Raw genomic sequence first — 12,838 nt, forward strand, 5'->3', positions numbered from 1 at the left:
AAGCCCCAATGGATCAAGGGAGACTACCAAGGGAAAGGGACAATTCAAGAGGCCAGAGGGAGGGAGGGACTGGTCAACAGAGGCCCCAAAAGTGTAGCAAGTAATGTCGGTTGCAGGATTCAGAAAGGCAAATTGGTTGGGACCAACAGATAAAGACGGGGACAGACCAACAGACAAGAGGAATGTCCAAGGGAGACCCCAAAACTGGTTTCTCACGTAGCCTGAGGGTTTTCTTTTTCTGGCTGTGCCTCCGACCCCGACTGAGAGAGCAGAGGTTACTCCCTGGTGTCAGGATGGGGAGAGGACCAGAGAGGGAGGTGATGTACGTCTTAGAGCAAGCGGGAGTGAAACAAAAGGTGGGCGCAAGGTCAGAGGCAGGAGGGGATCTGATCGGAACATTGGGCTCGGTTCATTCTTCTCACTTTGTTATTTTATTTTATTTTTAATTTTCTTGGCATGTTGAAGTGCATATCAAGGAGAACTCAAGATGGTTTCTACAGTTGTCACATTTCTATGCATGACAAGTTTATTAAAGGACTAAAGACAATTACACATGTTCCATGTTGATCCCTATACTCTATTTAATCATTCGGTGGAACTATATCATTACAAGTTGAAAACCAAGTCCCATGAAGCATATAGCATATAGAGTTCGAATTGGTCAGTAGCGTCCATATCCACGACCTAGGTTCGAAAACTCGGGTCTTGGTGCCAACTCGGACCCTTGAAAAACCGAGTCGAGTCGAGATCTCGCCGAGTTGGTGCACTTTTTTTTTTTTCTCGACTCGAAGCCTCATCTCGGTGGGTTTTAGACCTAGTTTGGGTCTGAAACTTGGTATTCAGCCTATTTTAGGCTATTTAAATATAATGGCACTATCAGATTTTGCAAAAACAAAGTCCAAATAGGAGTTTCAGTTAGTGGGAAAGCAGGATAGACACTTATGCTAGAAACCAGGACAGACATAGGACAAACACACTTATTTATGCCTAATATCATTTAAGTAACATCTACTTAAGATATTATTCATAAATAAGCAAATACCTATTTGAATCAATAAAAATAGTTAAAAAATCAAATTCCAAAAGGAAAAAAGTTAACCTCCGGTTCAAGAACAAAAGCTGGATTTTTGCGGTAGGTGCAATTTTCAACTTTTAATCTTGGTTTTTCTCAAATCTAAAAATTCCATAAATCTTAATATGGTAAAACATTGCTAAAAACCAAAAGTGCGGTAAAATATTCATTTGTTTTGATGTCCAAAAATATATTTTCATTCAGAGCGATTTTAACAGCATTTGCGCACACCGAATTAAGTTTGACCGGTACATAACTCCTTCAATATAAATCAGATTTAAGCAATCTTGGACTTGTTGGAAAGTTTTGTTTTGACTTGTTGGAAAGCTTTCAAAACAAAGCTTTCCAACAAGTCCAAGATTGCTCAAATCTGATTTATATTGAAAGAGTTATGTACCGGTCAAACTTAATTCGTGCAGCATAATGTCGTCAAAATCGCTCGAATGAAAATAGTTTTTGGACATCAAAACAAATGAATATTTTACCGCACTTAATTTTTAGCAATGTTTTACCATAATACGATTTATGGAATTTTTAGATTTGAGAAAAACCCCAGCATTAGAAAGTTGAAATTGCACCTACCGCCGAAAATCCAGTTTTTGTTCTTGAACCAGGGGGTTGACTTTTTTTCCTTTTAGAATTTGATTTTTTAACTATTTTTATTGGATTCAAATAGGGGGTATTTGCTTATTTATGAATAATATCTTAAGTAAATGAAAATGATATTAGGCATAAATAAGTGTCTGACTTGGTTCCTGGCATAGATAGGTGTCTGTATACCAAGAATTTCCAGCAAGATCTCGAGATCTGGCACTCATATAAAGGACCTAGATGGGCATTTTCCTATGTCAAACCGAGATCTCGACCGAGATCCGAGATCTCGATCTCGATCTCGGCGAGATATTGATATTTTGAGACTCGTAGGCAGTCTCGTCTCGGGATTTTGAAAAACCGAGAAACTCGGCGAGATCTCGCGAGTTCTCGAACTATGTCCACGACACGTATTCATTGAAATTAGAAAGAAAAAAAATCCACTCAAGGTAGCGGAGAATCCATGAGTTTTCTCCAACCCCACCCCCACCCCCAAAAAAAAAAGTCTTTTAGCAACACTTGCATAGTCTAGCTGCAAATGCTTAAGGGCCGTTTGTTTGACGGTGACTTAGATGGGGTGGGAGAATTGGGGTGGGAAAGTGCTGATGTGGCACTTCAAAATCCCACCCCAACCTTGTTTGGTTAACCTGAGGTGGTGAACTTACAAAAGCCCAGGGAACAACATTAAATGCTTTGTCTACTGACATGGCACTTGAAAATCCCACCTCTATCCTATCAAAAAGACATTGGTTACCGTTCATGGGAAAAGTAAAAATCACATCCCTGTTCCCCAATCCACTACACTGTGGGACCCAGTCCCACAACATTCCCACCCCATCCTCCCCGTCAAACAAACAGCCCCTTATAGCTAAAGCTAAACAAGGGAAATTCCTGGCATCATATCTGACCTTCGCAGACTACTTGTTCCACCACATACAAAACCATTCAATCAACCCACAGATTGAAGGGGGGGGGGGAGATGAAGATTCATATAATTACCTGAACAAGTTGGTCCTCCGTAAGTGCTGACAAGCTAACTAGAATTGGAAAGCGTCCAATAAATTCTGGTATTAGCCCATATGCAATTAAATCACCACTTTCAGCCTGAAAATGCAAGTAAAGAACTTTCAGTGTTCTCATTTGTAAATGACTGAAATTGAAAAATATAGAGGGGAAACATAAAAATTTTACATATTTCAACTTCCAGGGAACACAACATAAGAAATTTGTCATAAATGGCAATTCCATCATTCCTGCCTTTTCAGAACTTAAGTCTCTTGTTTCTTACCGTTTCCAGCAAGGATGATGTCACTGCAGCATTAGTTAGCCCACCAGTTCTCATGTTAGCACGAACTGGTGCACCAAAGCCAATTGAAGAATCTTGTCGTCTATTGAACAGAAATGAAAGTTCCAAAGATTTTTAGAAACTCCATTTCTACAAGCAATGAAAAATTGGAAAAGAATTCCTTCCAACAAATAACATCATATGGAAATACCTTTCTGAAATTGTCTTTTCTAAATCAACAAAGGCTCCACCACATATAAAAAGGATATCTTTTGTATCTATCTGCCAATAGTTCAACCTATGTTAAAGGATGTAACTGGCAGTGCAACAGCAGGTACAAAAATAATTGTAAAATTTACAAACATGGGAAAAGAGGGGAAAAAAATTATCGTTCTGAATCTCCGCCATCCTTCAAGCGGAACCACTAAAACAATTTAACTGAAGTGCCGGACAATTTCATCACTCAACTTCTCTATCAAAGAACCAAACAGGTTAGTACATGGAAATCTAGCCCAAGAAAGCCTTCAAAAATATTTCAATTTACACTACTACATTACTTAGCATCCCTACCTTCCAATTTGAATCCCGATAAAAGATATACACGCTTTCCCTCACTTCTCTGTCTCGACCAACCACTTAATTCATTTATGTTTAAATTCAGAATAAAAAAAAGGCTTGTTTTATTTTGATTTTTTTATGGAATCTTCATAAATATTTTGAATTTTTATCCATTTTTTTGGAACTTTTGTGAAGATTCTGAATTTTTCAAACTGAATTTATTCTGTTCACAAATTATTCTCAAAAGACAATTATTTTTTAACTACCAACAAATTTCAGGCTGAATTATTCATGGATGACTATTCACGGACTTTCAAAAATTTGTAAATTTTTTTGAATTTGTCAAACTGATTTGTATTTGGTCCCAATTTTTGCCAAAATGAATTTTTACTAAGTTGTTCGTGAATTTGCTAATCATGCTCTCACTAGGTGGGCTATTCAGATGGGTATGTTGATGTCTGCTAAATCCTCCTATCAATGCAGCCAGAGAAGTATCACTTAGTCAGGGGGACACCTGTTCTCTCTCTGTTTAGATTCTTCTCCCAAGATTCAATCCTCTAAAATTGCTACAGAAAATTATCGACTCCCTATCCATTCCATATCCAACTTCTTCCAAACCTCATAACCTCGGTTAGCAGCTTCATTAGTAACAAGGACTCAAGGGACAAACCCTTGGCTCCCAAAATGGCTGAAGTTGTTATATTTATCGTTTAGGTAAATCCAAGGTTTAGAATATCGGTATCGCATATCGTATCGGTGGGGTGATTTTGAGAGACGTATTGTATCGTATCGTATCGGAGATACGTATCGCACGCTACAGATACACATGGAAATGGTCAAGATACACAAAGAAATACACTTTTGGAGCAAAAAACAATATAAATAAGCAATATTGCAGTTTGTTTCCTTGATTTTATTTGTTTTTCAGCAAGGAAACAAAGCCCCAAGCATGAAATTTGAAAGAAGATGTCACAAAATTGAAGTTTTGGTGAAAACTTGTCCATCCGGGTGTTGTTAAGGAAGTGTTTGGTTCCGTTATTCTTAAGGATTAGAGTCTGCAGAATCTTGATTCGTACCAACAAAGACCGTTTGGTTGATTTTTTGATGGATTCTACGAAAACCCATGATTCTTCATTTTAACGTAAAATTGACTCGCACAAGAATTCACCTCATTAGGTGAATTCCAACGAAAAACATACTTTTGAGGTACCTCGTATATAAATGGCTTGGATGGGTGATTCTTACCCTAAATCTCCAAATCGCTACTCTAATTCTAAAATCCCGACACTGCAACAAGAAACGCTCGAACAAAGAGGAAGGAGAGGAACCGCGGCTGAAGGAGACGACATCACCGAAGTCTTCTTCTCTAACTCTGATCTCCAGCTCTCATCACCGAGGTACCCACTTCTCTGTGCTCTCTCTTTCTCTCTCTCGTTCTCTCTGTTCTCTCTCTTTTTCGCTCTGTCCCTGTTGTATGAGTTAGGGAAACTGATTTATTCATCATCTCTGTCTATTCTTTGTTTTGAATCGAATCTGTTCATACTTGTTGCAGTTGTAAGAGAAGTTAGAATTTAGAAACGAGAAAATGCTTGCTGTGTTCGACAAATCCATCGCAAAGAGTCCTGAAAGGCTTGCAGAGCCCTGATTCCGAATCGGTTTCTGCTTTCAAATATGGGTTTTTGGCCCAGCATTTCTCATCCGTTCATCCGGCTTCCGTCACCATTAATCTCGGTTTTGCTGGTGTCATGGCCTTTATTACTGATAAACAGAACCCTCTCCTTCCAAGGTATAAAAATTTATATAGATCAGAATTTTCTTCTTCTTTTTCATTTACTTTGTATGCTTTTGTCTGTTTTGTGACCTATTAATCTTAAATTTCTATATACATACGATGGACCCAGATAATCTTTTGTCCTCTTCTTCTGGGAGTGATGGTGTTCTGTTGAGATTGACTACTTTACCCGATAGGGGTAATTTAGTCCTTTTATGCTAGTTGATTTGTGTTTACTATTTATTTCCTTTTCTGTTATTTTCTTTTCTATATTTTTCTCCCTATCCGATCTCTATTTGGGATTCCTAATTGGAGTGGGAATTCCTAGTAGGAATAGGACTAGGGGGGATTCATACTTTGTCTATGATTTGAGGTAATTATAAATAAGGGGCTGGATGATCGATTCTGGTCATTCAAGCCATTCCATATTTCTGGTTTTGCTAACATGGTATCAGAGCCTATTTCTCTGATCTAGGTTACAAAACTTCCCCCCTCTTCTCTCCCCTCCATCTTCATCTTCTTCCTTTATTTTTCTGGTTTTTTCTCTTTGCTTAAGGGCAGCACTGATGAGGTGATCAGATGATCTAGCTGCTGCCCTCTACATACCTCAATTTATGTCCCACAAGTTTAATTAATCATCTGCGATAGCTGCTGCCCCTTCTTCTCTGCGATTTTTTGGAAGTTCCAGCTTTGAAGATCAGATCTATTTCTTATTGGAGTTTGATTGTTCCCCTTTGGAGGTTCCTATTTCGCACCATTGGACAGCATCTACTGCAGCCCTAGATTCAGCATTGAAGCTCTCTTCCCTCAATCGATCTTCCTTTCAGGGTTTTTTTTAAAACCCTGACTTTATCGATTTTTGGTTTTTTTGGTCTCGGATATTGCTGATTTTTGGAGGGTGTGTCTCTCACACCATACACAGTATTCAACAACAGTTTCAGCCTCTTTCAAGTTTTTGAAGACCCCTAACCCTAATCGATTACCTCTTCCAGGGTTTTTTTTTTCAAAACCCTGCAACTTATCGATTTTTAGGGTTAGGGCTGCTTGTGTTGCTGCTGCCAAGGGGGGTTTCTTCTTCTGGTATTTTTGCCCCACTTATCACACCATGCCATACTCTGATATTACCACAGCTACTTCTGACAGTAATGGTCAGACTAGGTCTGATTTTCTTCTATATGCTGCTGCAATAAAGCTTGATGGTACGAACTACTTAATTTGGGCCAGATCTCTCTCCTTAACTGTGGCTGGTAGGGGACTCACTGGCCATCTTACTGGCACCACCAAACAGCCTACTGAGGAAGGTGCTGCCCTTACTAAATGGGCTGCCAACGATGCTATGGTAATGTCCTTTGTTCTGAATTCTATGCACACCGACCTTTCAAGCCAGTATCTCCTCCTTGACACTGCTACTCAGATATGGACCGCTGTCAAGGGAACCTATGGTCGGTCAGGTAGTAGTACTCAGGTTTATGAGATCAGGAAGACGCTCCAAAACACTACTCAGAAGGGGTTATCTGTCACTAAATACGATGCTGCCCTCAAATGCTTATGGTAGCAATTGGATCATTATGCTCGTTTTCAACCTACTACTACTACAGACATCACTGCCTATCACTCCTATGTGGACTAGTTTCGAGTGTATGATTTTCTGGCTGGCCTTAATGATGACTATGATTCTGTTCGGGTGCAAGTTCTTGGTCGGGTTCGTTTCCCCACCTTCGAGGAAACTTTTTCTCATGTTCACAGTGAAGAGACCCGCCGGGCTGCCATGATGATTCCTCCCAAGGTTGAGCAATCAGCCTTACAGACTACTGGCTCCACTCCTGATCCTTCTTCTGATAGTGTTGCTGCTACTACTGCCAAAGAGCCTGTGAAGTGTGATCATTGTCACAAGCCATCACACTAAGGCTCAGTGTTGGAAACTACATGGGAAGCCTGTTGATTTTGAGGCCAAACGTGGTCGTGCTAAGCCTAAAAACAAAGCCAATCACACTGAAAGTGTAGCTCCAACTCCCACTGCTGACATTGGTTTTTCCCAGGAAGAACTCCAGGCTCTCCGGCATCTGTTGAACACATCCGCTGCCTCTACTACATTTGCTGCCAATTCAGGTTCCTTCTTTGTCCGTACAGGTATTTCCTTTGCTGGTCATTGTGCATCAGTAGTTTCCACTCCATGGATCATAGACTCCGGTGCTACTGATCACATGACAGGTTCTTCCAGCCTTTTTAATACATATTCTCCTGCTTCTGGTAAGGATAAAGTCAAAATTGCTGATGGGTCCCTCTTCTCCATCTCAGGAAAAGGATCCATTGGTTGTTCTCCTTCTCTTACACTGTCATCTGTGTTGCATATTCCCAAATTTACAACTAACCTTCTTTCCATTAGCAGTATCACCAAATCCCTGAATTGTAAAGTGACTTTTTTTCCCACTCACTGTGTTTTTCAGGAACTAGACTCGGGGAAGACGATTGGATCGGGTAAAGTGCATGGCGGATTGTACCTACTTGATGGAGATCCTACACCTACCCAGGCTTTACCTTCGGCATCTTTCCCTTTTGAATTACACAAATGGAACTCTAGGCTAGGCCATCCCCCTTTAGGTACTTTATCAACTTTATTTCCAGCATTAGTTAAAGATTGTAATAAGGAAGATTTTTTTTGTGAGCCTTGTGTCTTGGCTAAACAGACACGTTCAAATTATCCTATTTCTAATAAAAGATCCTCTTCCTTATTTCATGTTGTTCATACTGATGTGTGGGGTCCTAGTAGGAAAGCTTCCCTGTCTGGACATCGGTGGTATGTCACTTTTATTGACTACTATTCTAGGTTCACTTGGGTCTACCTTATGCACACAAAAAATGAAGTTTTTTCATGTTTTCAGCACTTTCATCAGTTGGTTAAGACCCAATTCAATGCCACTCTTCAAATTTTGAGGAGTGACAATGGGAAAGAGTATATGGAAGGTCAGTTCCAAAAATACCTTGCTGCCCATGGAATCCTCCATTAGACCAGCTGTGTCGACACTCCAGCCCAAAATGGTGTGGCTGAAAGGAAAAACCGCCACCTCTTGGAGGTGGCTAGGGCTCTTATGTTTGCTTGCAATGTCCCTTCCCTTTATTGGGGGGATGCTGTCCTTACTGCAGCCTATTTAATTAATAGGCTGCCCAACCCGGTTCTTCATTCCAAAGCCCCTATTGAGCTATTACTTGGCTCTTCTTCCTTTATAGTCCCACCTAAGGTATTTGGCTGCGTTTGTTATGCCAGGGATACAAGGTCCCCTGGTAAACTTGAACCACGTAGTCTCCGCTGCATTTTCTTGGGTTACTCTGCTACACAGAAGGGGTACAAATGTTATTACCCTCCATCCCGCAGGACTTTTGTCAGCATGGATGTTGTCTTTCATGAAAGTGTTCCATATTTTGTGTCCCCACCTCTTCAGGGGGAGAGTGTTAGTGAAGATGTGCTGACTATTGACTCTCCACCTCCACTTCAGTCTGTTTCCCATGAGTCTGAACCAGTTCGGCCTGCCCCTAGTACTCCCCCTGAGTCAGGGGGAGAGGTTCCTATACAGGGGGAGCAATCTACCCCGGTCCAGACTCCTATCCAGAGGACTATTAGTGAATTTCAGAGGAGGATTGATGACAATATTGTGAAGACCTATGCAAGGAAACATAAGCAGGTTCAATCAACTGTTGCTCCAGTACCCATCCAATTGCCGAACCCGGATCCATAACCTGCCTCTCTACCTAGTAATGTTCCTTCCCCTGAATTACCTATTGCTCTTCGCAAAGGTGTCAGAACTTGCACTCAGCATCCCATATCTCATGTTGTTTCTTATGATTCCCTTTCCCCATCCTTTCGTGCTTTTGTTTCCTCTCTTTCTTTTGTTCATATTCCTAACAATTGGCAGGAAGCTCTATCAGATGGAAAGTGGAAGGCAACTATGATGGAAGAAATGGAAGCCTTGAAGAAAAATAACACATGGGAGCTAGTGGTTCTTCCACCTGGGAAGAAAACCGTTGGATGTAAATGGGTGTTTGTGGTGAAACAGAAGGTGGGTGGTACTGTGGATAGGTATAAGGCACGACTCGTGGCTAAGGGGTTCACTCAGACATACGACATTGATTACCAGGAACTAGATGTAACACATGAACAGTATTTATGAGTTACTCTAGCTTGTTGCTGCAGAAGGAAAACTCAGCAACTTTTCCTTGGATGGGACTTGCAGCAACTAGATGTAAAAAATGCCTTCCTAAATGGAGCACTGGATGAGGAGGTATATATGGACATTCCACCAGGGTTATCTTGTGACAGAAACCAAGGAAAAATGTGTAGGTTGAAGCGTGTACTTTATGGGCTGAAGCAGTCACCTTGAGCATGGTTTGGCCGGTTCCACAAGGCCATGATTTTTGTGGGCTATAAGCAGAGTAATGCTGATCACACACTCTTTATAAAGAGGGCTGGTGAAAAACTCACTGTTCTTATAGTCTACGTTGATGATATAGTGGTTACTGGCAATGATGGTGATGAGATCAGACGGTTGAAGACCTTCCTTGGACAAGAATTTGAGATTAAAGATCTAGGGAAACTACGATATTTTCTTAGGATTGAAGTGGCCAGATCTTCTAAAGGCATTTTTCTCTCCCAGAGGAAGTATGTCCTAGACTTATTGGCTGAAACCGGGTTGTTAGGCTGCCATCCTTCAGATACTCCTATGGACCCTACTGTTAGACTCAAGGAGAAAGAGGGTGAGCCTGTTGATAAAGGCTGATACCAAAGACTTGTAGGGAAGCTAATTTATCTCTCACACACTCGTCCTGACATTGCTGTCGCCGTGAGTACTGTGAGCCAGTTTATGCATGATCCCTACTCTTCTCATATGGAGGTTGTTCTTCGTATCTTGCACTATTTGAAGTCAGCTCCTGGAAAAGGAATTCTTCTGTCTACACATGGTCATCTACGGATAAAAGCATACACTGATGCTGATTAGGTTGGTTCTGCAGATCGCAAGTCTATTTCTGGGTATTGCTCCTTTGTAGGTGGAAATCTTGTCACCTGGCGTAGCAAGAAGCAAAATGTAGTTGCTCGTTCTAGTGCCGAAGCTGAGTTTCGAGCTATGGCACAAGGTATTTGTGAGTTACTCTGGCTTGTTTGCTACAAGATCTTGGTGTTCCTATTCATCTTCCTATAATGTTGTACTGCGACAACAAGGCTGTAATCAGCATAGCACACAACCCAGTACAGCATGATCGTACTAAGCATGTTGAGGTGGATAGGCATTTCATCAAAGAGAAGTTAGAAGATGGGCTGATTTGCATTCCCTTTGTGACATTTGCTGATCAACTTGTTGATATCTTCACCAAGGGATTGTCTGGGAAATTGTTTCATCCCAATCTAGTCAAGTTGGGCATGATCGACATCTTTGCTCCAACTTGAGGGGGAGTGTTGAGATTGACTACTTTACCCGATAGGGGTAATTTAGTCCTTTTATGTTAGTTGATTTGTGTTTTCTTTTTATTTCCTTTTCTGTTACTTTCTTTTCTGTATTTTTCTCCCTATTCGATCTCTATTTGGGATTCCTAATTGGAGTGGGAATTCCTAGTAGGAATAGGACTAGGGGGGATTCATACTTTGTCTATGATTTGAGGTAATTATAAATAAGGGGCTGGATGATCGATTCTGGTCATTCAAGCCATTCCATATTTCTGGTTTTGCTAACATGTTCTTTACATATCATGGCTTAAAAGTTTAATCTTTTCAGACGGCTTCAGAGTTCAGACTTCGGACGTATGGGGTTGTAGAACCCCTATTCGATTCATTGTTATGATATTGTTAAAATCTCAATACCATATCCTTTTTATAGATCTCTTTATCTTCTGATCAGTTTTCTAACTTTTGCTTTTCGGGGTTTTGGGGTGGGGGTGGAAAGGGCGACTCTTCAGAGTCCATTAAAACCAATCTGAACCAATGTAAAAATACCCAGATCTGAAGAACGACATTTTTGTTTCATTTTATTGTTAATTTTTGCTCCAATTTAACTGCCTCTGTCTAACAATTGCCTTACCTAGTTGTTCTCATTTCTTTATTCGTTTCTCTATTAGTTGTAAATTAGAATTAAGTTTGATCTCCATTTTTTCTCTGCAAGGTTATTCGCTGTTGTAGATGACATATTCTGCCTATTCCAAGGGCACATTGAGAACATTGCTCTCCTGAAGCAACAATATGGATTGAACAAGGCTGCAAACGAAGTCAGTATTGTAATAGAAGCATATAGGACTCTAAGAGACAGAGGGCCTTATCCTGCAAACCAGGTTGTGAGAGATCTTGGTGGGAAGTTTGTTTTTGTCCTGTATGATAGCTCTTCAAAAACCACCTTCATTGCTGCTATAAGTAACCTTCACATATCAGTGGTTTTGTTTTTCAGTTTTATTTGTATTGCTATGATCATATTCTGAGCTCTATTTACTGTATTGTGTCTAGTAAATTGGTGAGCCATTGTTACTGACCTTTGGTAATTGTGTTGGTGGGAAAATTTAATATCTGGATACAGGATGCTGATGGGAGTGTGCCCTTCTTCCGGGGAAATGATTCTGAAGGTCATCTTGTGCAGTCAGTTGACAAGGAGATTGTAAAGAAAGCTTGTGGAAAATCTTTTGCACTATTCCCTAAAGGTATATGATCATATAATAAAATAAGTAAGACCTACATTACTAGCTCAACATAGTTTTATTGTATGTTCTCTTATCTGCTGTACACCTTCATTTGATTTTTTTAAGATCTTTGTATGAATCCTTATGGTTATGTTGCTGTCATGGCTGCACTTGACTGATTTTATTTTGATTCTTCATGATCTTTGTATGAATCCTTATGTTGCAGTCATGGCTACACTTCTTCATGGTCTTTTTGGAAAATGTTCTTGTAAAATACTAGTTTGGGTTATTGGGGGTGATAACCCAATAAAATATTCTGAATGAGATGTCATGGTAGGGACACGTGTTAGTTATTTCCCATGGATGCCATGATGATGTAAACATGACTCTGGCAACCAAATCCATGAACATTGCTTGTCTGTTCTTCAGTTCATCAGGTTCAATCGAAAGAGTTTACTATACCAAACTCGATAGTAGCTCTTCCAACTCCAGAAACTACACTACATAAACCTGAACAAAATCATCAAGCTCTGATGGTTTTTTGTAAATTCTAAGCTCCACTTGATGGGTCTTTAGCTCAAATTGGTAGAGCACTTGGAACATGAGCATGTTCCAGGGATGGTGGTTCGAATCCACCAAGGCCATTTTTATTCAGCTGGTCATAGCATAGTTAGTTATGGCAATAATCTACACAATTTCAAATGGTGTTTTCCATTATCTTTCTCTCCTCACACATCAAATTAATTCTTTAGGAAAAGAATATTTGAAAGCCAGTGTACTTCTGATTTCTAGAGACAAAAAAGGATATATGGAGGGGGTGCCCAACTATATGGCATTAAGATGCATTTCAGACATGCCAAGTTTTAACCACAAAATTACTTTTACTAAGAATTAATAATTTGGCCAATAT

The 12,838-nt window shown here is 40.2% G+C and overlaps 1 protein-coding gene and 1 pseudogene across 1 annotated transcript in view; one reads left to right on the plus strand and one right to left on the minus strand.

Annotated features, from left to right (window-relative positions):
• LOC122667752 (CLP protease regulatory subunit CLPX1, mitochondrial-like) overlaps positions 1–12,838 on the minus strand; it is a 38,126-nt gene that overhangs the window by 6,056 nt on the left and 19,232 nt on the right. The window contains exons 9-11 of the mRNA XM_043864160.1: positions 3,160–3,230; positions 2,952–3,051; positions 2,663–2,767 (exon numbers count right to left, since the gene is read on the minus strand). Coding sequence (XP_043720095.1) covers positions 2,663–2,767; positions 2,952–3,051; positions 3,160–3,230 — 276 coding nt within the window. The remainder of the gene's footprint in view (positions 1–2,662; positions 2,768–2,951; positions 3,052–3,159; positions 3,231–12,838) is intronic.
• LOC122667758 lies at positions 5,055–11,982 on the plus strand (annotated as a pseudogene).

Source organism: Telopea speciosissima, chromosome 7, assembly GCF_018873765.1.
Source record: "Telopea speciosissima isolate NSW1024214 ecotype Mountain lineage chromosome 7, Tspe_v1, whole genome shotgun sequence".
NCBI classification, from domain to species: Eukaryota; Viridiplantae; Streptophyta; class Magnoliopsida; order Proteales; family Proteaceae; genus Telopea; species Telopea speciosissima.